Consider the following 26,685-nt stretch of genomic DNA (forward strand, 5'->3'; position numbering starts at 1 on the left):
AAACACCTTTAGTCAGAAGAAAAGATCTTGAGATATTCAAGGGTAAAAGAATGTTATCATACTGATTGTTAAATGCCCAGCAGGTAGCACAGCACCTGGCCCACAAAAGTCCTCAAAAAACATCAGTGGGACTGCTTGCTGAACTGAGGCAACATGAAGGCAGAGCTTTAGATGCTTTTGAGAAGCATTTAAGTCTATCCCATTAATTAAAAGACGTTTAACCAGTACTCTATAAAATCCATGTGAAGCCTCCTTACCCAAGGTTATGTCATCTAACTTTTCTACCTGTTTTTGGAGTAGCCTGACCATTATTTTCACTGTTGCTATAGTTACTGTAGTTGAGACCTGAGGAAAAATGCCAGCTCTTTCTCTTGTTTAACATCACCAAGTCTCAATCTTCTCACCTGTAAAAATGGCTTCAAAGATGGTAGCAATCTGATTTGTTTGTTGGGAAGTTCAAACAAGTCAATGTGTATACAGAGCAATTTGGCCAACTAGGCTTGGTTTTTAACAGCTGCTTGTATTGAGAAAATTATGAAAGCTGGGTGGGCAAGAATCCTGAGATCAGATGTGTTTGTCTGTTGTGGGTGTCAAAGGGGAGAGTGCAACATACATACTGGATACTCGCTGTAGATGCAGTGGTGCGCTGCCCAAATTCCTCTTCAGGACTGAGGCACTCGCTCCCCAGCTGCCAGGGACATGCCCTCCCTGAGAGCTGCCTTGCTCTCCCCAGGGGTTGTGTGCATCCATTGATTGTTGATGAGGGGTTACAAAGGCCCAGCCCTCTCATCTCAACTGGGCTCAACTCCATCCAAACGGCTACCCCAACTCCAGAGGAACTGATAGGAACTGCTGAGGCCTTTGCTGCAACTACATTACAGTTCAGTTTCTTCCCGTGCCCAATCCTGCTTCCCTCCCTTCCTGAGAGCACTCCCAACCAACCCCCTGCACATTAATCTCAGATTCTAAATTTCCCAAGGAACTCAACCAAAGACATTATCCTTGGCCTAGTTCACTGCTCAGTAAAAAGTAGCAGCTATCGTTGTTACTGTTGAATTCTCTAAGCAATCCACACTTGTCTTCCATGATAAGAGACTTCCTGAGTCTCTTTATGGGTGACCAGACTCTGTGAATGAGAAAAAGTGGCAAAGATAGAAAAACTTAAACCAATTTTTATTTATCATCTAAAGTATCCTAAGCTTCATAGACAGTTCTCATAGCAATTTTCTTCACTGCCAATTTGCCACTTCTTTATTTACTCTATTTTAAAAACATAAGAGAGAACAGGAGAAGACAGAATATCTTGTTTATAAAATATGCATAAAGCTTAGCTTATTGTGAGGGGTAATTTTATGTTGTCTTAGACAGTCAATCTAAAATCCAGCACTGAGGGAGCACAGGCCTGATCTTTGGACCTTTGGGTTAATGGTTCAAATCCTACTAAAGGCAGATGTATCTTATGGAACCAGAGGTCTGCACAAACAGCATTGGACAAGAATGCAGAAGGCCTGGGATCTGGTCTTCCTTTGGCCAATAACTCCTTCTGGGATCTTGGGCAGGTCGTTTGCCTTTGCTGGGCCCTACTTTCCTCATCAGCAAAACAAGGGGCTTGTATTAAACAAAGTCTATGGTCCTTTCTAGTAAGAAAAACTTATGATGGCTTAACCTTGCAGGGTTTTTTCAGGCAACATAAATAAGAAGTGAGGGAGAGTGTAATACCAGAGAAGAAATTAAAAATGTCATAAATCCAGATCACCAACTTCCCAAACACGTATTACAGGAGAGACTATTAAGTGAATAGGAACAAGATTTTAGAGTTGTATTTTCTTTCTGCAAGATTTCCATCTAAATCATTGCCCATGTCATTGATCGTCATTTCCATAATCTGGAGTGTTTGAATATATAGCTTAGCAATGCTTTGGACAAGCTGTAAGTCAAAGTAACATTTTTTTAAATTAACCATGCCCAGGTCTCCACGTCGGCCAGCGATGGTCTGAAATACCAACATCTATCAGAAAGAGGTTATTGATGTCAGGGTGACATGCACTGTGATCTGTAGGTGCTCCCATAACTAACCCCTGGTAGCCATATCTCAGGGTAAGCCTGCCATAATTACCCTGGCCAGGAAGAGCTGGTTTAACTGGACTGGCTTTTTTTTTTTTTTTTTTTTTTTTTGCGGTACACGGGCCTCTCACTATTGGGGCCTCTCCCGTCACGGAGCACAGGCTCCGGAAGCGCTGGCTCAGCGGCCATGGCTCATGGGCCCAGCCGCTCCGCGGCATGTGGGACCCTCCCGGACCGGGGCACAAACCCGTGTCCCCTGCATCGGCAGGCGGACTCTCAACCACTGCGCCACCAGGGAAGCCCTGGACTGGCTTTTTTGATGCATGCTGAACACGATTGCCCCTAGGGATTACCGAATCCCAGAATCCCACGTGCGCGAGTTATTATGTAAATTCTACCTTTGAAAAAATAGTAAGGTGTGCTATCAGAACTTTTTTCTTCTTCCAGTCCCCTTGCCTTCAAAGTGTAGGTTCTTCAGTAACGCCTTCATTGTGTCTACTTTGAAAATTATACTGCACATGGTATGGATTCAAGCAGAATAGAAGAAAAACATACTCCCAAGTACACACCTTAAAAATCTTACTTCTCAGTGGCTTTTAAAGCATGATTTCTGGTTCACAAACTTTCACCTGGGAAAGGAATACCACCCCATGAAAGCACTTTGAGAAGCACACAGGGCTCTGGCTGAGCTGCCTTATTCTTATTATTGGCTAACTTGATCACCAGCAGTGATTTTAATAAACATATAAAAATGACGTCTCCAGTTTACAGCCCAAACCTCACCTCAAAATAAACCCAGAGGTCAAAGTTAAACAGAGGAAAAGCAGACTCTACAAAGCAAGCCCCCCTCTCCCTAGAGCTGAAGCACACCCTTCCTTTGGCACATCTATGTCTGCGTCTAATTCTCACTGGAGATCATACTGGGATGCAGGTTGCCTTCCCCTTATCAATTTGTATTTCTGGGACCAAAGGCACAAAAATGGGATAATATTTTAAAAAGTCTCATCCTCCTAAGGAACCTCCACCTAAATGAATAAGATTATCAGATCATTCTAGCAAGATTTCTTTTTCCAGCCCCCATCCCCTCAAGCTTTGTTATTCCAGACCATTCAAGACGCTACTCCCATTTTAACAGTGATTTCATCTGACAAATATGTTACATTTCATTCTGCAGGATCTTCTGTCTTTGACAAACATCCACTTTGCTGAGAACTGCCGAAGAGGCACAAATGGAGCGAAACATGAAAACCCTGCAGCAAAGAATAATGAACTCCACTCTGTCTCCAGGGGGTAATTTAGTAGGTAGATTAGGCAACACTTGATTAAGGGTAAACCTCTCTTTTCCACAGAAATATATTGTGTTTGTACAGAGGGGCTATATGAAGTGGAGGATTAGGTCACAAATCCTCAGGAAAAAGCAGAAGACATTTCTCAGAAGAAATATGCAAGTTACTGCACGTCTGGAAAAACAAGTAATACTTTATTGGGAGGAAAGAAGAAAAACTCCACATACAACAGTTTTATTTACATGATTTCACTTGGCTTCTTGGAGCATTTGTAACAAATGGTTAGCTCCCAAATACATTGCACAGGATGCCTTGTCACCCCTGACAGTCTATGAGTTACTACAAAGAGTAACTGACTTCAACTCAAGGCTACTAGAAACTGATTGTCAAATAAGATTTTCTGAGAATGCCTACAGGGACCTGCTACAACAAAAGTCATTTTTTGGCTCGTGGGGGATTATAGTGTGAAAGAAAAACAAATGTCAAAATAAATCCCCAAGAAAAGAAAGCACTTCTGTACTAACTGGCAGTCCCCCTCGCCAATGTTCTGTGTCCTCCACAGACCTGCAAATACTTGAGTATTTCTCATCGTCTGAAACCATGAACAGATTTGGAAATGTTGGATGAAGCTCAGTCCACATGTCAACAACACGATGGAATTTATCCATAATTTAATGGAACTTCCCAATCTCTACCCATCAAGGTAGAAAATCACAAGACAAAAGAAATAAAACACCTCAGAGTATTAAAAGAAATCATATTAAGTTCTAATGAAAATTCGAACAAATGTGGATTTTTCTTTTAAACCTATGTTAGGATGACTTTTCTCATCTTTCCATATGTTGAACAAGACGGCTGAAATGGAGCCTTCCTAAATCACTCTACACCATGCCAACAGAACAGCCATGGAAAACTAGGAACTAAATAATCATATTTTGACAATGATGAATCTCTTAACTCTGCTGGTCAGGTTTCTTCCAATGGCAGTAGTTAGAAGTGTACCATAACACATGAACATAGATCACAGTTACAGTAACAATTTTAAGCTTAGGGAATTGAACTTAACTCAGTGACTTAGAGAGATGAACGTATAGATATGAGGCTTAAAAACTGCTGCTTAAAACATACGTGTCCCTCTGTGAAGAAAAAGCTTAGCAAAGCTTGGGAACTTCATAAAGAACTATATGTTTTGCTGAAATCTACACATTTTTGAGGTTTATGTTGTTTGTTACACTCCCTCTGTTAGCCCCATTCCAACTCTAATTGGAGGAGCAAAGTAAAGGAAGTCCCATTGGAAAAAAGATATGGATGCACAGAGCTACACAAATTGAAAAATAAAATTGTCTTTCTAGGGTTTTTTTTATTTTTTAGAACTTTACTAAAAGGACAAGAACAAATGGGAACATTCATTTGCTTTTTAAACTGATCACACTTGCGTTTAACCACTGGCAGAGAAGAAACTTTACAGTTCCCTGGGAACCTATAATTTGGAAACGGAAGCATACAAGAACAGACTTTAGTTTTCAAGCAATAAATTGAAGAGAATTCTGCAGACATACAACAGAAAAGAAGCATAAAATATTGGCGCATGTATTTCTTAGAATGTTAGTTCATTAACTCGATAAAAGCTGCACAGGGAAAAATGCAGCCAAAATCTACAAAGATGTCCACTGGGACTTCAAATTGGCATATTTACTCAGCAAGAAATAGCTAGAGGTCTGACGATTTAGGGTGAATCTTCGGCAAAACACCTTGTTGAAAAATGTTCATGTGGGCTCTAGTGGGACACACAGAAGCCCAAAGCCCCAAGGCCAGTCATAAATATTATGCTCTATAATCTGTGTCCTGGGAAACAGTTCTAAAGAATTATACAAGAAAATCATGATCTTTCACATCTTACTTTCACACACAATTCAACACAAACTTGAAAAATGTTTTAATTTTTCCTCCTATTGCCCAAAATGGTTTTTTAATGCTTTATCGGTAACTTTCATTTACTGGTGTGTGCTCTATATCTGTATTACTCATCAGTGTAAAATAATTGCAAAGTATTTGTTGGGTGATACTCCCAATGGTCACTGTCTTCTATGTTTAAAAGCTCATTATCAGTCTCTCTGGGAGAAAGCTCTACTAACTGAATGCCACACACATCAGGTACTATGCTAGGCTCTTTCATAAACCTCATCTTATTTAACCCACCCATGGACGAAGAGAGTGTAATCCCCACTTACAGATGAAAAAAGCGAGGGTCAGAGAGATTCTCTGCCTTACTCAAGGTCCTGAGCTAAAAATAATAAGGGCCACTATTGGAACACTGGACAGTTCAGCTCCATGGGTCTTTATCTTTCCCTTCCTGCTCTCTTTGCCAATTCTCAAAAAAAATTTTTTTAGAACTTAAATTAAGAACACTCTCTATTCCTATAGATTGTGGGTATTCCTCTGGGGAACAATAACTCAAGCTACTCAAGGTATTTTCTGACAAAAAAAAAAAACTCACACAAACACGCTGAACTGCCGCCTGTCTTTGATGGGTCAAGCTGATCTAGCTAGGGTGCACTCTTAGTCTCTTTATTTATACCACGTGAAACCAGTGGGATCAGAGCATGAGGTTGTGCAACAGAGGCTGCAAACCAATGGTCAATTCACCAGCACGTGCTTCACTGGACCCATAGAGTGCTTTAAAAAATTGAACCAATTTTCTCAACTCCATGGATTTCACATAAAAATTCACATTTTATGACAGACAGAAGGTCCCTCAACCCTAGGCCCGCCTTCGTGGCAACATCCAGCCAAAGCTTAGTGGTCCCAACTCCTTTCGATGAGGCATGGGCTCTGGAGTTCCCTCAGTCTCCTTCACTCTCAATTACATTCATAAACTAAGGCCACTGCAGCTGTAATTTTTCATTATATTTATGTTATTGTTTTTCCTATAATAGAGAAATGTTTCTCCAAACCTTATCTCTTTTAACAGATTGAGTGACTGGTCTCAATTCTTCACCCTTCCTTGTATCTACTTCTTTACAATGTTCTCTTCATAGACAGAGTACCCTTCCCCAATCCTTGACTATTAGCTTATACATGTGTCTTGAAGTGGGGTGAAAAATCATCATGTTAAAGACTAGGCCTTATGAGGCCTAGCATGTTTTTGCTTACTGTCTTGTGCCTCTGCTACTGTCATCAGAAGAGTTTCCCTTGGGTTGCTGATGCCCCTCCAGCCTGAGTCTCGGACTAAACACATGTGGAACAGAGCTGCCCTGGCCACCCACAGACCTGAGTGAGAAGCAGACATGCCCACACTAGGCCACCCTGGAGCAACTGAGCTACTCTGTCCACCTAAAAATCTGTGAGAATAACTACTAATGCTTTAAAGTCAATGAGTTTGGGGGTGATTTGCTACACAGCATTATTATGGCAATTGCTAACTGATACATCTCTACCAAAAAAAAAAAAAAAAATACAAGCTGAAAGAACCAGACGTCATAAATTTTCTTACATGCAAACCTGTTTCTTACTTATATGAACAGCTTGGACCCTGAAGGCATTTGAGTTTGCAATTCCTGACATAAAGCTATAAACTTAGGAACTAAAGATGGGTGAGTTTGTGAAACGTTTCTTAGCATTACTATATTTCTAAGTTTGAATGAAATGGCCCAGTTTTTGCCTACATCCTGGTTTAGACAATAAATAACATGGTCACTCTATCTACATTCAAATTTGTCTCCAATTTTCATACCAACTGGATGAATCTCTTTGATCTCTCTTTGGAGCCTAAGTGAACAGCTATTATTATTGCAGGCAGTACTTTACCTGAGATTTTTCTGGATGTAATACCTATTTGGTTGGTTGAAATCATGAAGTCAGGGTGTCCAACCATTACAAAAAGCTGGTGTAGAATCAATCACATTTAGTAAGTGCCAATCCCACATCTACCAACCAGTCAACCAACCAACCAACCAAACCAGATCCCAGTTGACTGATACTTAAAGGGATTAATAGGCTAACTTATAAACAGGAAGTACTTAAAACAACAGCAATACTGAAAAATCACGTGCCCCCAGAAAGGAAAGTTCTGTCTTCAGAAGGCAGTAATTACTGCATCTGAGTACATCTGCTTAACAATCCAGGAAAGTGGGAGTTTCACTCTCGATTAACCTTAACCAGAGACATTTTCATCAAAATTAATCGTGATTACTTTTTATTGCATTTCAAATGCTATCCTTTATTTGGGGTGGTCAGGAATGCAACTAAGCAATTCCAGACCATGCTATCTTTTATGAATATGCCTATGAGGTAGTTATCAAGGCCCCTTATGAAAATACTGCTATACAAAAGTTCATGGGCCAAAACAAGACATTAATTTCCATAACTAGATGTGTCCTTAGAAAAGAAAAAAATTACTATGTACAGAAAAAAAAAAACTTTGATGCTCAGTGCATATCAGAGTAGAACTATATAAATACCCATGCATGTAATAAATATTCTAAAAAATGTTTCTTTTATCTTTTCCTTGTTACTATAATAACAGTTCATCATTAACACTTATTTTGACCATAGCTTATGCCAAGTACAGTTCTAAATTCTTTATATGCATTGACTCTTTAATCCTCCCAATAACTCTGGAGTAGATTCAATTATTATTCTCATTTTACAGATGAGGAAATTGAGGCTTAGGGAAGTTAAGTAACCTGCTCAAGGACACTCAGCTAGTAAATTTTAAAGCTTGAATCCCAGGCACTCTAGCTCCAGAGTCAGCTAAGAAAGGTAACAACAACACTTAACTTCACTGCCACCATGACCAATTGGTCTATTATGTTTTGTGCTCTGACTGTACCTTGCTCTCTGCAGCCTCTGTACTTTCTCTGATAGTTCTCCTGGCCGGTGAGCCTTCTCTACTGCTCTGTTCCTTCCATGTCAAACTTATTCACCTCCAATCCCATCTATCCCATGAAGTCTCTCTGCCACTCCACAGTTTTCTTACCTTCCTCTCTTAATTCTCCAGAACTCTCACTATTTGAAGACAGTCAGATCTGGATTTCAGTCCTGACTTTGCCACTTACTAGCTAAATAATTTTGGGCAAGTTACTTAACCTCTAACGGCCTTCTTCTTCTCATATATCAAATGGTAGTGAATATACCCCTTATTATGGTTATAGTGGATCTCTGTGATTTTACCTGCCTAGCACCTGTTCTGAACAGAACTCCTCTCTTTCTTGTGGGAGATCACCTGTCCTCAATCTCAGCCCAGTAGATTTGGGTGAGGTTAACATTTTCCCCCTAGGTTCCAGGTAATCATATAACTTGATCCTGGCCTGGCCAATTTATTTATTCTATCGGCCTTTGAGTTTTTGCTAGAATGACTCAGAAAGATCCTTTCTCCTCCCCCTGTGGTGGCTGCACTTATAGAATGTAGGCTGGCTGCTGGTGGCCATAGTTGGCATCACTGTGGACAGCCTTCCTGAGACTCAAGGCAACAAAGAGCAAAGCATGCCTGTGAGTAGAATGAAGACAGATTCCTGATGCCATTGCTTGAATATCTGCATGTAGTCAGACCTGAATTCCTCTCCTGGCCTTTTCAGTTTATTAAGCCAACAGATTCCCCCCAACTTTTTTTTTTTTTTTTTTTTTTTTGCTTAGTTCAAGTTGTTGTGTTCCTGTCACTTGGAAATAAGACTCCCAACTAACCCAGTTGACATAAGAATTTAATAGGTGCTATAAAGTACATAGCACAGTACACAGCACACTGAAAATTCAATAAATGGTACCCACTACTGTTATTGTTCCTCTACGTTAGTTTCTTGAAGGCAGGAAGACCTGAAGTCAGATCTATGTCCACCCCTTACTAGGATGCCACTTCATAACTTTTCTGAGACTCTAGTATTATATAAAATTGCCAGCATTATTGGTGAGGAATAAATAAGAATACATGTCTGACAAGGCAACAAAATTCTGCAAATTTTAGTTACTATTATCTCAGTTTGTAGGCTCTAATATAACATCTCATAAGATTCATGGGAGAATTAACAACCAAAACCCTGGGTGTCAAAAACATTGAGGAAGCCATGGATTCAAATAAACTACCAGTCCATCTTAAGATGATCCCAGGAGTGAAAAAAGGACCTGATGCTCCTATCATGCTATCCAAATCAGGCATCGATGTAAAGGGGCTTCACTGACACCATTAAGGCACCTCCAGGACACAGAGAAAAAAGAAACTAATACTGACTAAGTAAGCACCTTGGGCCATGTTCTGTGCAAGACATTTCCTTGGATTTCCTACTCTGGAATAATTATTTATTTCTCTTTTGGTCAATTAAAAAATGAATTATGAGTACATATTGAAATTATCTAACTTCTTCTATCTCCAAGGAGGAAACCTAATATATAACTAGAGAAAGACACTAATTAATAAGCAGAATTTAACATGAACTCTGGCCAACTCGAACTTGAACTGCTCTGTTTAAAGGCACACTGGAATACATAAAGGGACTTCAAAGCAAATGCCCTGTTTTAGCTTGAATGTTTTATTGAACACATGGGGAGAGCTCTTTTGCCAAAAACAGGGATGGTTAATGAGGAAAAATTGGTGTTTTCCATCAGTCGGTTGGTTTCCGAGATAGGCCATCCATTCAGAGATAACTATATTCCACAGAAAAGACAGAATAATGATCACAGCCTTGGAATTTTGAACAAAACAAAACCAGTTCTGTAAACTGTCTGAAGTCAGTTTAATGCATCCTCTTCCAAACACTTTCTGTGATAATACTCATACATTTCCCTTCTGACACCAAAACAAGTTCAATATAATTCTAAAAGGAAGACATTTCTGTTTGAAGCTTCTTGCCAAATCTATAACTGCAGCCCTTGCCTTTTAAGGTGAGGTACGGGAACCAAGAGACTGTGTGTAGCATTAGTAGTCTCCACTGTAGCCAGCCTTTCTTGGGCACTACTTTGAAAATGATGCTTTGAACTCGGAAAGACCTATTGGGCTCCCTGGGAGTACACTGTTAGTGCTGGACTCAGAGCAAAGGCAAGTCCACCATTTCCATGCATATTTTCCCACAGCAAGGAGTATATGTTGGAGGGAGTCAATCTCCAATTATTTAAGGGTTAAGAGGAGAAGGCTGGGCTCACCTGCAAATGCTGAGAGTTGTCAGCCATGCTATCCTCTCGCCTGCGGACTTCTTCCAGTAACTGGGCATTCTTCTTTTTTTCCAACTGTTGATTGTGCTTGAGGTTGGCCACCTTCTTATTCTGATCCTTCATATGCCTGAGAAAAGTCAGCACAGTTTGGTTAAATTCAACCAGTGGAAGATAATGAGTTATCATAATAGAAATACTAAGTATAGAATATTTTGCTATGGGTTCAGAAAAATTTAGGACCTGAGAATGTTCCATTCATTCAACCACAAGCACGTCTTGAGCACTCACTCAATGCCAGGTGCCAGAATGGCAGTGAGGCTGCAGTGGTGAATGAGAAAGGTAAAGTCTTCATCTTCCTCATGGAGCTTGGAGTCCAGTGGGGGAGACAGACAAGTACCAAGGAGACACAACTTAGGATTCCTAATGTTGAAGGAAATAAATAGGATGCTGTGAGAGATGATGATGTGCATTATGTGTGGACAGGCAGCGGGGTGTGGGAATGACTGCAGTCACTGTGGCCAGGGAAACCTCCCTAAGGAGACGAGACTATGGGTGAGACTCGAAGGATCCAGCCAAGGAGACACTAGTGGAGGAGTTCCTCAGGTGGAGAGAACAGCAGGTGCAATTCCCAAGGCAGGAAAGAACACAGTTATTTCTACAAACTGGAAGGTTGACGTGAGGCTAGTACAGGCAAGGCGGGGGTGGGGTGGGGTGGGGTGGGAGCGTGGGCAGGAAGGGGCGGGGTTGGGGGAGAAGTGAGGTAGGAAAGGGGACTGCAAAGGTAGGTGGGACTCAGCGCACAGAGGCCCCTGTGGTCTGTGATGGGGCATTTACTTTCTTCTAAGTGGTTGCTTTTCTAATTACTATTATTCTTTTGGATCACATTCCTATTTTGAGATCACAATCTATTACTTTGATTTTAAAATAATAATTACAAGGCTCCAATCAAATACACTGTCATCACTTAGCTCAAACAGAATAACACTTTGGCTAATCACCATGTTAAATAAAGCCCGGGTGCTTGGAATAAAAGATCTTAATGAATCTATAGAATGTCAAAGTGCAAAATCATAAAGTGATCAAGTGAGTAAAAGACTAAAGACAGAGGACAGGTTAAAAAAACGTGTGTGTGTTGGAGGGAGTTACAGACTTAATGTGGACTATTTCACCAGTAGTGTTTAGCAAAACATTCCACAGATTTAGGCAACCATGTCGACAGCAGCTGCTATAAATCTAATCCAACACATGAGCAGGCAGGAGGGCAGTACAGAGAGCTCAGAAGCAGTGATTCCAGAAAAGGAGAGCCACAGAGCAGAATCACTTGGGGTCCTTGCTAATCCCTGTCCCCTCTCCCCAGCATTGCTGAGTCAGCAACTGTTCCTGAGCCCTGACTCCCAAAAGAAGCGTACTGAGAATCACTGCTCTTGCAAAGTTATGAATGAGACGAAAACTAGATGATAAGCAGCAAACACGTCCAGAGGAAACCATCAATAACCAGGTGGAAGTCACGCTCAACGAGAAACCCTTATTTCTAGTCCTCATAAAATTATATACTCCCCTACTCCCTCCCACTCCAAGAAAATGAAGTTCAAGAGAATTGTTGATTAAGCCAAAAAATCTATTAGAAATCCTGCTAATAAAAATATTCAGAACACTTTGGCTCCTTATAAATATTTACAGAACCAACTGAAGCAGTGATTTTAATATTCCTGGTGGCACTTATTAAGGGGGTAAAAGGTGAGATAGAATAACCATCTTCTTAGTCGTTATTTGGATTGGATAATCACTGTCTGATAGTTCTCATTTTTACAGGATACAGTAATGCATACATATGAAACTATGAACTAAGTCTACTCGCTAATCTACTTTTAGGAGATTGTCTTTTGGTTACTATAAAGATGTTAAGAGTGACCTTTTGCTTCCTCATCGAAAAAGAATATAGTAGTTCCAAAGCTCATGCTAACCCAGGGCAAGCACATTTTCTAGTTGCTTAGGAAATAAGATCAGTGCTCAGTAACAGAATGTGATGGAGAGGTCAGTAATATTAGTGAGGTGGTTTAATTAGAGAACATCTTTATAAAGAAATATTTTTATTACTTTGAAATACACACTTACACAGAGCTAACTGCTAAATATTTCCCCTGCAAGTACCAGTGATAAATAAAATTGATTATTATTACAAACATCATTTGCACTGTTAAAAAACTCCCACATAGTTCTTGGAGCAGTTTGAACATATTAGACCTTACCTCCTGGGATACTGCATGTTTTTTCAATCCAAAAACAAAAAAACAAATTCAAAATCCATGCATCCCTGAAAGCTTTCCTGAATTAAGAATGAGTAGCTAAGAAAAGCGAGAAGCTGAAGTTCAGACTCTGTGATGGAGGCTGACCATCAGCATTCTCCAACCATCCCTTCAAATACTGTCTTACTTAGGACACCAGTGATTAGAAAAGAAAAGCTGGGTTTTGAACGGCACTGCTTAGGATTTGGGCCAATTAGATCAGTGCAGAGTAAGGTGATAAAAATGACCATCTTGTCTCTGTACACGTGAACATCAAGAGATATATACACAGTGTTCAAACTCCTTTGCAGGACTGCTATGGTTCTCAAATGTATTTCTATCATTGGAAGTGTTTCTTCTAGTAAAAGCATACTTGAAAGTTAAAAAGGGAAGGAAAAATTGCACTGCCAGAGGTAGGATAGAGATAAGGAGTAGGGGGGGGCCTAGGAACAGGTGATCAGCACCTCACCTACTACACAAGCTCTCTCAGGTGGCCCTCAGGGAAGCCACAAGTCTGCCTGAAGCACAGGTCAGAAACAGCAATTTACAGAGTAGGAGGAGAGACAGGGAGGCAGATAGAGAAGTCAGGAAATTTAAAAATGTGAGATACCCTGGAGAAGAGTAAATGCACCCACAGAAGCTCACTAGAAGGAATGACCATAGGGAGTTTTGCTACTAATAAACTTGACATTTCCAAGAATGAAATCTGTAAGTGACTTAACAGTCCTCTCACCACCTGCAAGAGTAAATTCACACTGTACAAATGGTGCTAAACTCAGTACAGATCTCAATTGTCTCTAATTTAAGAAGGCAGAGCCCCTGGGGGTACAGACTGCAAAGCCCTCTGGCAATACTGCCTCAGGGGAAGGTGTCATTGACACCCACTTCCCAAATGCCCACCCACTAGGCAACTCAGGCATTCCAAGGCTATGCCAGAGACTGACCTACTCCATGTTTGGGAAAAGAAGGTTTTTTTGGAGTGAACTATTTCTGAAAGGAAGCACCATTAAAAATATATCCAAGACACAGTTTTTCTTTTAAAAAGCAGTTACGGGATCGGGGGGTGGATAGAGGTTAGTTGGAGAGCACAGCGATAGGGTCAGTTTTCAATGTTTGCCTTAAATTGACCAGTTTCATAAAGCAAGTCATGTCACTTTTCAAAATTCAGCCATCATTAACAAATTTGGACTAAATTAAAAAATTCCAACAGGTATCAAGATCAACAATGGCTACCATACTAAGAATGAATGCCTGATGTTTCTCCAAAGAAGACATACAGATGGCTAACAGGCACGTGAGAAGATGCTCAACATCACTAATTATTAGAGAAATGCAAATCAAAACTACAATGAGGTACCATTGCACACCAGTCAGAATGGTCATCATTAAAAAGTCTACAGGGGCTTCCCTGGTGGCGCAGTGGTTGAGAGTCCGCCTGCCGATGCAGGGGACACGGGTTCGTGCCCCGGTCCGGGAGGATCCCACATGCCGCGGAGCGGCTGGGCCCGTGAGCCATGGCCGCTGAGCCTGCGCGTCCGGAGCCTGTGCTCTGCAACGGGAGAGGCCACAACAGTGAGAGGCCCGTGTACCGTAAAAAAAAAAAAAAAAAAAGTAACAAATGCTGGAGAGGGTGTGGAGAAAAGGGAACCCTCCTACACTGATGGTGGGAATGCAAATTGGTGCAGCCACTACGGACAACAATACGGAGGTTCTTCAAAAAAATAAAAATAGAGCTGCCATATGATCCTACAATCCCACTCCTGGGCATATATCTGGAGAAAACCATAATTCCAAAACATACATGCACCCCAATGTTCACTACAGCACTGTTTACAATAGCCAAGATATGGAAGCTACCAAAATGTCCATTGACAGATGAATGGATAAAGAAGATGTGGTTGGTGTTGGGTGTGTGTGTGTGTGTGTGTGTGTGTGTGTGTGTGTGTGTGTGTGTGTGTGTGTGTGTGTGTGTGTGTGTGTAATGGAATAGCACTCAGCCATAAACAAGAATGAAATTATGCCATTTGTGGCAACATGGATGGACCTAGAGATTATCATACTAAATGAAATCAGAAAGAGAAAGACAAATACCATATGATATCACTTAGAAGTGGAATCTAAAATATGACACAAATGAACTTATCTATGAAACAGAAACAGACTCATAAACATAGAGAACAGACTTGTGGTTGCCAAGGGGGAGGGAGGGTGGAGAGGAATGGATTTGGAGTTTGGGATTAGCAGATGCAAACTATTATATAGAGAATGGATAAACAACAAGGCCCTTCTGTACAGCACACGGAACAATATTCAGTATCCTGTAATAAAGTCTAATGCAAAAGAATACAAAAAAAATGTATATATATGTATAGCTGAGTAACTTTGATATATGGCAGAAATTAACATAACGTTGTAAATTACACCTCAAATAAAATAAATTTTAAAAAAGGAATAAATAAGCAGAATTTTGCTATTTTCACTAAAATAATCCATCAAATTAAAATTAGAAAGTATTCTCTAACTTGCTGTTGAGAGAGCATCAGGCCCTCAAAAATATTTGAATGAATGAATGCTTGCACCTGTGTCACTGTCATCTCTCTATGTTAATATCTAATAGATACTATAATATTGTTTGAACTTAGAAACCATATCAAATACTTTAAAAAATCCTACACCTTCTATGAAACTCAGAATAAATATTACTTTCACCAGGTTTGAGATCTCTTCCATTTATTTAAACCTTTATGATTTTTAGTTCTCCTGCCTTTAATACCATACTTTCTCCCACGTATCATACTGTGTTTGAGGGCTTAGTACCTCTCTTTTTCTTTCTTCCCAAAGGAAAGAGAACTGTTCTCTAGAATTACATAGCCTGGAGCATAGGACAGGAGATGCATATGTTTCTCTATGGGCATGTGTACATTTGCATATAAACTAGAAGATCAAAACTTCCCTTTTAAAATCTCGGCAGAAACAAGATGTCATTTTTTACCCATCTGCTCTCAAAATCTTTAAAGATTGATAACATCCATTGTTGGAGAGAATGCAGGAATCCAGCTCTCTCACATGTGGTCAGGAATGTCATGGACAAAAGCATTTTTGGAAACCAATTTGTAAGTATCCACCACAGCGTACATACCTTTTGCCTAAGCAAACCCACTTCTAGGAAAGTAGCCTACAAAAATGCTTGCACATGTGCACAAATATATGTGTACAACAATTTTCACAGTAGCACCGTAAAAGTAAAAATTTGAAAAATGCCTAGTCAACCATCAGAAGGAAACTGGCTGAAGAAATCAAGTACATTCATACTACAGAATCCTAAGCTAGCTAAGGACATTAAGGCAAAACTGAAGTATGGACATGGAAAAACCTTCAAGACGTACTGTTAAACAAAAAAGAAAGCAGGCAGCAGAACAATACGCATAGTCTGACCTTTTTTATGTTAAAATATAAAAGCCCGCTGGGATGTGTATGTGCACACAAATGGAAATGTCAAGTATATATACTCCCGGAAACTCCACACCAGTTTGTAAACAATGGTTATCGCTGAGAAAGGTAATTGGATTGGAGAAGGGGGAGCTTTCACAGTTTACTGTATGTATTCATATGTGTTTAAGGGATGTATAAATACAGACAAGGAAAGGCACAGATACTAAGTGCATAAGCCAATGATTTTTGACTAATCAAAATATAGAGCCTAGCCATCACCCAGCCTCATGTCCCTTCCCCCTGCCCTAAAGTAATCTCTGTTCTAACTTTTATCTACATGTATTTGTTTTGTCTATTCTTGAACTTCGAAGAATCATGCAGTACATGCTCTTTTGTATCTGACTTCTTTGACTCAAGGTAAGGTTTTGGTATCACTCATACTGTTGTACGTAAGCTCTACCTTACTGCTGAACAGTATCCCATTGCTATGAATATAGCACAGTTTGATTAGCTATTCACTTGTTAAGTGGATATTTGGGCTGTTTCCAATTTTTACTGCTAAGAATAAGCTTGCAATGAACATTCTTGTACCAGTTTTTCTTTTCCCCTGTGGACATGTTTTCATTTCTCTTGGATAAATAACTAGATGTAGGTTTAACTCAGAGTGTAAAATGGTACAACCACTGTGGAAGATAACTTCTGAGTTATATGAATCTTCCAGGAGCAGCTGCAGTGCAGGGGCTAGTAGCATTAACTCTGGAGCCAGACTGCCTGGGTTTCCATCAGAAGTCCACTACTTTATAGCTGTGTGACCACAGGCAAATTTCTTAACCTCTCTGTACCTCACATATAAAATGGAAATAATTGTGTGTAACTCATAGAGCTATTGTGAAGAGTTGATAAATTAGTACAGGTAAAATGCTTAGAGCAGACTACAGTATGTTCCCTCCCTCTCACACTTAGTTTACAATATGAATGTAATCATGTCTTGTGCAATATTGTGAACACATACTTAGTGTCTTGCTCCCCACACCAGAATAGCAGGTATTCCAAATACCTCAGGCAATGGATTTTGGAATGCATTACTAAACCCTTTTTGTCATACATTTAGTTTCCACTTGTGATTTCCTTAATAATAAGATAAGTTACATTCTTGGAAGGTTATCCTAATGAAAGTGTTGCAGGAAGGTCATGACAAGCATGGATAAGTGAGCTGGGATCCTGAAGTGACTGCACAAGTAGACGGGCCACACACACACAATGGAAGCTGACAATGAGTACTGCATGCAGAATTTCCCATAATAAAAGCTTTTACTTTTAACCACTGAGAAGATCCCATTTTTTTAAAAAGCTTGTAAATACCATTCAGTACTTCAGCACAGCTATACATTTTAGAAAGCCATCATAAATATTCTAAAGTTATTTTTACAGCATGCGCAAATGTGCTGAATATCACAAGCATGATATTCCTTCCTGAAAGAGAAAGTATCTGGCCAGCTTGGCTACTTGAATCTAGCTCTCCACCCCCCGCCAAAAGAGCAACAAGTAGGGTCAAGGTCTTAGGACTTAGTCTCTTGGACACTGTATTTTGCAGCATCCCCTCAAGAGCAGCCTACCAGTTTGGCCACTAGCTTTGACGACTGCCTAGGTCCTTGACAAAACCCTTCAGCAGGATGCCCACTATCTCCCCATGCTTTCCTTCTTGACTTCCCTCCTCAGTAGATTCCCCCTCCCCTCCCTACCTATAGTCCTTTCTCCCTTCATTCCCTGGAGGTAAGTACCCTCCCATCTCCCTCGTTTCTGTTCCCACCTCCTCGGTGGTGTTTGGGGCTGCACAAGGATCCAGAGACAAGGCCACCTTCAGTTAAAACACATGATGCCAACACACCTTAAAGTGACATCATTTATCGTTTACCAGGACAGTTGGATATACCCAGAACCTGATAATATAGCTAAAGAAAGAAGGTGTTAAAGGGCAGGGAGCATTCAGATTTGAAAACCTGAGAGGTGGATCTTCCCGGAGACAAAGAGAGTCCTAGCTTTTCACCGTAGAGTGTTGGGTCCCACCAGCAAAACTCTCCTTGGAGGAGATGATTCAATAAGGCTATTCCTCATTCAGCCTGATGAGAATCATTTGAGACAAATCAGGTCAAGAAACAAGACAGTAAGATGCCCAAGACCAAGGACTTTGCTGCCAGATTGGCTGCATTCTCATCACAGAGGCATCCCTTACTAAGCGTGTGACCCCTGGGCAAGTTATCTCACTGTGGGGTGGGGGTATTAAATGGTTTCATAAGCCTAATGCTCTTAAAACAGTCCCTCGCACACAGTGGGTAACTTATAAATGTCAGCCTGATCCCCCTGACCCAAATAACCCTCTTCTAAAGTGTATATCTACTCCCCTCATTGCTGATTTCCCCACATGAGCCAGGAAAACCTAGAGAACAGATTACACAGCAGAAGATGGTCACAATCAGCAAGAGAAGGGTTTGTTTTCTAATAGGTATTTCACTTCGGGGGAGGTTTCAAAGGGCTGACTCCTTTCAACTGTTCTCCCTTACCCTAGCCCTGAAGAATCTCCTCCGCCCAAATATCAATGGAGCACTACCCTAAGTATGGACGGAACCCAATGACCGACAGCCGAAGCTAAAGAGAGTAGATGATGGGGGCCTGTTACAGAAGACCCCCGGGATAGAGTGCACAGAGAGCCAGCCCTCTCTGATGCCCCCTTGCCCTCTTCTAGATGCACCTGGTAGGACTGGTATCCACAGGAAATTCAAACGGAAAAGGCAAGGCCTATTCTTCATCTGTCTCAGAACTCAATGTTCAGTCCATGGGCAGTTAATAATAAGGCACTCTTTTGTCAAGTAGACCATACACAGCTGTAAGGATCACACGATTACCTAAGAAGCTTGGCTCCAATTTACTATTTACCAAGTAAATTTTACTATTTTACCAAGGAAATTCTCCCAAATGGGTCTGGTGACCCAGAGGGCACAGCCTGGTCATGTAGGCCTGAGAACTAGAATTCTTCTACAGTGAAGAATTCAATCTCATAAAATGAATATCAGTTTATTGTCAATGAAATGGTACCCAGTCAAAGTAGAAAGAAATAAAATGAAACTGGACTGACAAATATAACAGGGCATTATTACCCAGTAAAAACACAATAACAAATCTAGAGCTGTCATTCCTATAAAGTCATTCTTCAAAGTACATTGAAAATCTAAAAGGTTGAGTCCAAAAGAAATGAGCTGTGTTTCTCTTTCCTAATTTAATTTATATTCAATAGACAGTTTTTAAAAATCTACACAGTTCACAGCAGGCTGATGGCTTGTTCTCATTTATGCTGCTGAGAAAAGCTTTCTAAAGTCTAAAAACAAGGATCACGGCAGTGTGGGAAGACACAGAGTTAGCGTCTCCCCACACCTAGGGCGCCTGCCGGCTGCTGGTGGGGGACTCTGACGCCCAAGGAGATGGGAGGAAACCCAAAGTGAACCGGTAGGACATATGGGTACTGAGGGGGGAGAAGTGGAGGCCAGACAGGATTGGCGCCTCTGAGGCCTGGGAGATCAGGATAGGCAGGTGGGAGGAGCCACCCGGGAGGAGCCATCCAGGAGGAGCTGTAGAGGAGCAGAGGGCGTTTGCCCCGCCCACTCAGGCCCGGGGAGACTGCTGAGCTCCCAGGCTGGTCCCTAGCCCTCCAAAGACCCCTGCTGACTGTGTGGGTCCCTGGGGGCATAGGAAGGAGGCCCTGGATACCAGGAGAAGCAGGTGGGAGGGGACCTCCCAGCCCGGAGGAGCAGGAGAGGAGGGCGTTTGCCCTACTCACTCTAGCCCAGGAAGCCCAGGAGCCCCTGCTGGGCTCCCAGGTGAGGTCCCCTACCCTCTAACACCAGGGGTGGGGGGCATGCCTGGGTCCCTTCTGTTCCTTGAGCCTAAGCCCCACCCCCACAGACCCCAGGGCCTTTTCCAGCCCTGTGGGTACTAAGCATAGGCCCCACCCACCACCCAAACCTCACCCTTGCTTAGGCCCCACCCTTCACAGCCAAGGCCTTCACCCCCCCTTTCTTTTTCCTTTTCCCTCCTCCTCTTTTTCACTATTGTGGTACTGATGTACCTTCCAGTTTTTGATTCATCTGTATTTTTATTTTTATATTCTTTCTAAGATATCTGTTAGTTTCCTAGTCTAATTTTATTTTTTACTTTGTTCTTTTCTCTCTCTCTTTTTTTTTTTCTTTGCCACCCCACGCAGCTTGTGGGATCTTGGTTCATGAGCCGGGGGTCGGGCCGAAGCTCCTGTGGTGGGAGTTCCAAGTCAGAACCACTGGACTAACAGAGAACCTCAGACCCCAGGGAATAATCACCGGAGTGAGGTCTCACGGAGTTCCTCATATCAGCACCAAGACCCAGCTCTACCCAACAGCCTACAAACTCCAGTGTTGGAAGCCTCAGGCCAAACAACCAGTAAGACAAGAACACAATACCATGCATTAAAAAAAAAAAATGAGACAGCAAAAAAATATGTCACAGATGAAGCAGCAAGGTAAAAACCTACAAGACCAAATAAATGAAGAGGAAATAGGCAGTCTACCTGAAAAAGAATTCAGAGTAATGATAGTAAAGATGATCCAGATCTCAGAAATAGAATGGAGGCACAGATTGAGAAAATACAAGAAATGATTATCAAAGATCAAGAAGAACTAAAGAACAAACAAACAGAGACGAACAACACAATAACTGAAATGAAAAATACACCAGAAGGAATCAATAAGAGAATAACTGAGGCAGAAGAACAAATAAGTGAGCTGGAAGACAGAATGGTGGAAACAACTGCCAGGGAGCAGAATAAAGAAAAAAGAATGAAAAGAATTGAAGACAATCTCAGAGACTTCTGGGACAACACTAAACACACAAACATTCGAATTATAGGGGTCCCAGAAGAAGAAGAGAAAAAAGAAAGGGTCTGAGAAAATATTTGAAGAGATTATAGTCGAAAACTTTCCTAACATGGGAAAGGAAATAGTCTCCCAAGTCCAGGAAGCACAGAGAGTCCCATACAGGGTAAACCCAAGGGGAAACACACCAAGACACATATTAATCAAACCACAAAAATTAATTCAAAGAAAAAATATTAAAAGCAGCAAGGGAAAAACAAAAAATACACACATAAAGGAATCCCCATAAAGTTATCAGCTGATTTTTCAGCGGAAACTCTGCAGGCCAGAAGGGAGTGGCAAGATATACTTAAAGTGATGAAAGAGAAAAACCTACAACCAAGATTACTCTACCCAGCAAGAATCTCTTGCAGATTTGACGAAGGAGTCAAAAGCTTTTCAGACAGGCAAAAGCTAAGAGAATTCAGCACCATCAAACCAGCTTTATAACAAATGCTAAAGAAAATTCTCTAGGTGGGAAATACAAGAGAAGAAAAAGACCCACAAAAACAAACCCAAAATAATTAAGATAATAGTAATAGGGGCTTCCCTGGTGGCGCAGTGGTTGAGATTCTGCCTGCCGATGCAGGGGACACAGGTTCGTGCCCCGGTCCGGGAAGATCCCACATGCCGCGGAGTGGCTGGGCCTATGAGCCATGGCCGCTGAGCCTGCACGTCCGGAGCCTGTGCTCCGCAACGGGAGAGGCCACAACAGTGAGAGGCTTGCGTACCGCAAAAAAAAAAAAAAAAAAAATAGTAATAGGAACATACATATTGATAATTACCTTGAATGTAAATGGATTAAATGCCCCAATCCAATGACACAGACTGGCTGAAGGGATACAAAAACAAGATGCATATATATGTCTACAAGAGTCCCATTTCAGACCTAGGGACACATACAGACTGAAAGTGAAGGGATGGAAAAACATACTCCACGCAAATGGAAATCAAAAGAAAGCTGGAGCAGCAATACTTGTATCAGATAAAACAGACTTTAAAATAAAGACTGTTACAAGAGATAAGGAGGGACACTATGAAATGATCAAAGGATCAATCCAAGAAGATATAACAATTATAAATGTTTATGCACCCAACATAGGAGCACCTCAATACATAAGGCAAATGCTAACAACCACAAAAGGAGAAATCGACAGTAGCACAATAATAGTAGGGGACTTTAACACCCCACTTACACCAATGGACAGATCATCCAAACAGAAAATAAATAAACACAAGCTTTACATGACACAATAGACCAGATAGATTTAATTTATATTTATAGAACATTCCACCCCAAAGTGGCAGAAGACACTTTCTTCTCAAGTGCACATGGAACATTCTCCAGGATAGATCACATCTTGGGTCACAATTCAAGCCTTGGAAAATTTAAGAAAATTGAAATCGTATCAAGAATGTTTTTTTTCCTTATAAAATTAATTTTATTTGAATTTTTTATTTTATTTCTAGCTGCTTTGGGTCTCCGTTGCTGCATGTGTGCTTTCTCTGGTTGCAGTGAGCGGGGGCTACTCTTCATTGCAGTGCACAGGCTTCTCATTGAGGTGACTTCTCTTGTTGTGGAGCATGGACTCTATGCACGCAGGCTTCAGTATCTGTGGCACATAGGCTCAGTAGTCGTGGCTCACGAGCTCTACAGCACAAGCTCAGTAATTGTGGCACATGGGCATAGTTGCTCCGCGGCATGTGGGATCTTCCCAGACCAGGGCTTGAACCCATGTTCCCTGCATTGGCAGGCAGATTCTTAACCACTGGACCACCAGGGAAGCCTCCAAGCATCTTTTCTAACCACAACGCTATGAGAATGGAATTCAATTACAGGAAAAAACTGTAAAAAACACAAATACAGGGAGGCTAAACAGTGTGCTACTAAATAACCAAGAGACCACTGAAGAAACCAAAGAAGAAATATAAAAAAATACTTAGGGCTTCCCTGGTGGCGCAGTGGTTGAGAATCCGCCTGCCGATGCAGGGGACATGGGTTCGTGGCCCGGTCCGGGAAGATCCCACATGCCGCGGAGCGGCTGGGCCCGTGAGCCATGGCCGCTAAGCCTGTGCATCCGGAGCCTGTGCTCTGCAACGGGAGAGGCCACAGCAGTGAGAGGCCCACGTACCGCCAAAAAAAAAAAACAACAAAAAAAACTTAGAAATAAATGACAATGAAAACATGATGACCCAAAACCTATGGGATGCAGCAAAAGCAGTTCTAAGAGGGAAGTTTATAGCAATTCAGTCTCACCTCAAGAAACAAGAAAAATCTAAAATAAACAATCTCACCCTACACTTAAAACAACTAGAGAAAGAAAACCCAAAGTCCTTAGAAGGAAAGAAATCATAAAGATCAGAGCAGAAATAAATGAAACAGAAATGAGGAAAAAAATAGCCAAGATCAATAAAACTAAAAGCTGGTTCTTTGAAAAGATCAACAAAATTGATAAATACTTAGCAGGGAGAGGATGCAAATCAATAAAATTAGTAATGAAAAAGGAGATATCACAACTGACACTGCAGAAATACAAAGGTTTATAAGAGACTACTACAAACAACTCTATGCCAATAAAATGGACAGCCACAAAGAAATGGACAAATTCTTAGAAAGGTACAATTTTCCAAGACTGAACCAGGAAGAATTAGAAAATATAAATAGGTCTATCAAAAGTAATGAAATTGAAAATGTGATTAAAACTCTTCCAACAAACAAAAGTCCAGGACCAGATGGCTTCACAGGCGAGTTCTATCAAACATATAGAGAAGGGCTTCCCTGGTGGCGCAGTGGTTGAGAGTCCGCCTGCCGATGCAGGGAACATGGGTTCGTGCCCCAGTCCGGGAGGATCCCACATGCCACGGAGCGGCTGGGCCCGTGAGCCATGGCCGCTGAGCCTGCGTGTCTGGAGCCTGTGCTCCGCAACAGGAGAGGCCACAAACAGTGAGAGGCCCGCGTACCGCAAAAAAAAAAAAAAAAATATATATATATATAGAGAGAGAAGAGTTAACACTGATCCCTCTCAAACTCCTCCAAAAAACAGCAGAGGGAGAAACACTCCCAAATGCATTGTACGAAGCCACCATCACCCTGATACCAAAACCAGAAAAAGAAAATTATAGACCAATATCACTGATGAACATAGATGCAAAAATCCTCAACAAAATACTAGCAAACAGGATCCAACAGATAAAAGGATCAAACACCATGATCAAGTGGGATTTATCCCAGGGATGCAAGGATTCTTCAATATATGCAAATCAATCAATGTAATACACCACTTTAACAAATTAAGGAATAAAAACCATATGATCATCTCAATAGATGCAGAAAAGTCTTCTGACAAAATTCAACACCCAATTATGATAAAAACTCTCCAGAAAATGGTCATAGTGGGAACCCACCTCAACATAATAAAGGCCATATATGACAAACCCACAGCAAGCATCATACTCAATGGTGAAAAACTGAAAGCATTTCCACTAAGATCAGGAACAAAACAAGGATGTCCACTCTTGCCACTCTTATTCAACATAGTTTTGGAAGTCCTAGCCACAGCAATCAGAGAAGAAAAAGAAAGAAAAGGAATACAAATTGGAAAATAAGAAGTAAAATTGTCACTGTTGATGACATGATACTATACACAGAAAATCCTAAAGATGTCACCAGAAAGCTACTAGAACTAATCAGTGAATTTGGTAAGGTTGCAAGATACAAAATTAATGCACAGATATCTCAGGAATTCCTATACACCAACAACGAAAAATCAGAAAGAGAAATTAATGAAATATTCCCATTTACCACTGCAACAGAAAGAATAAAATACCTAGGAATAAACCTGCCTAAGGAGATGAAAGACTTGTACTCAGAAAGCTATAAAACACTGATGAAAGAAATCAAAGATGACATAAACAGAAGGAGAAATATACCATGTTCTTGGATTGGAAGTATCAACACTGTGAAAATGACTATACTACCCAAAGCAATCTGCACATTCAATGCAATCCCTATCTAACTACCAATGGCATTCTTCACAGAATTAGAACAAAAAATTGTACAATTCATATGGAAACACAAAAGACCCCGAATAGCCAAAGCAATCTTGAGAAAGAAAAACAGAGTTGGAGGAATCAGGCTCCCCAACTTCAAACTATACCACAAAGCTACAGTAATCAAGACAATGTGGTACTGGCACAAAAACAGAAATATAAATCAATGGTACAGGATAGAATGCCCAGAGATAAACCCACGCACCTATGGGCACCTAATTTACAACAAAGGAGGCAAGAACATACAATGGAGAAAAGACAGACTCTTCAATAAGTGGTGCTGAGAAAACTAGACAGTTACATGTAAAAGAATGAAATTAGAACACTACCTAACACCATACACATAAATAAACTCCAAATGGATTACAGACCTAGATGTAAGGCCAGACACTATCAAACTCTTAGAGGAAAGCATACGCAGAACACTCTATGACATAAATCACAGCAAGATCCTTTTTGACCCACCTCCTAGAGAAATGTAAATAAAAACCAAAAAAAATGGGACCTAATGAAACTTAAAAGCTTTTGAACAGCAAAGGAAACCAAAAACAAGATGAAAAGACAACGCTCAGAATGGGAGAAAATATTTGCTAATGAAGCAACTGACGAAGGGTTAACCTCCAAAATATACAAGCAGCTCATGCAGATCAAAAAACAAAGAACCCAATCCAAAAATGGGCAGAAGACCTAAATAGACATTTCTCCAAAGAAGATATACAGATTGCCAGCAAACACATGAAAGGATGCTCAACATCACTAATCATTAGAGAAATGCAAATCAAAACTACAACGAGGTATCACCTCACACCAGTCAGAATGCCCATTATCAAAAAATCTAGAAACAATAAATGCTGGAGAGGGTGTGGTGAAAAGGGAACCCTCCTGCACTGTTGGTGGGAATGTAAATTGATACAGCCACTATGGAGAACAGTATGGACATTCCTTAAAAAACTAAAAATAGAACTACCATATGACCCAGCAATCCCACTACTGGGCATAGACTCTGAGAAGCCATAATTCAAAAAGAGACATGTACCACAATGTTCATTGCAGCACTGTTTACAATAGCCAGGACATGGAACCAACCTAAACATCCATCGACAGATGAATGGGTAAAGAAGATGTGGCACATATATACAATGGAATATGATAAAGAAAATGTGGCAAATATATACAATGGAATATTATTCGGCCATAAAAAGAAACTAAACTGAGTTCTTTGTAGTGAGGTGGATGGACCTAGAGTCTGTCACACAGAGTGCAGTAAGTGAGAAAAAGAAAAAAGGAATACCATATGCTAACGCATATATATGGAATCTAAAACAATTTCTTAAATGGTACTGATGAACCTAGTTGCCGGGCAGGAGTAAAGAGGTAGAGATAGAAAATGGACTTGAGGACATGGGGTGGGAGGGGGAAGATGGGGTGAAGTGAGTGTAGCATCGACATATATACACTACCGAATGTAAAACAGTTGGCTGGTGGGAAGCA

At 40.9% G+C, this 26,685-nt stretch overlaps 1 protein-coding gene across 12 annotated transcripts in view; it reads right to left on the reverse strand.

The window, feature by feature from the left end:
* Nucleotides 1-26,685, reverse strand: part of ERC2 (ELKS/RAB6-interacting/CAST family member 2) — a 960,889-nt gene that overhangs the window by 444,706 nt on the left and 489,498 nt on the right. For all 12 annotated transcript variants that reach the window (XR_010947074.1, XR_010947075.1, XM_067754789.1 and 9 more), the window contains one exon: nucleotides 10,482-10,617. Coding sequence is in view for 10 of the 12 variants with exons in the window: in XM_067754789.1 (XP_067610890.1) it covers nucleotides 10,482-10,617 (136 nt within the window). In the remaining 2 variants the exon portion in view is untranslated. The remainder of the gene's footprint in view (nucleotides 1-10,481; nucleotides 10,618-26,685) is intronic.

Source organism: Pseudorca crassidens, chromosome 10 (genome assembly GCF_039906515.1).
Source record: "Pseudorca crassidens isolate mPseCra1 chromosome 10, mPseCra1.hap1, whole genome shotgun sequence".
NCBI lineage: Eukaryota > Metazoa > Chordata > Mammalia > Artiodactyla > Delphinidae > Pseudorca > Pseudorca crassidens.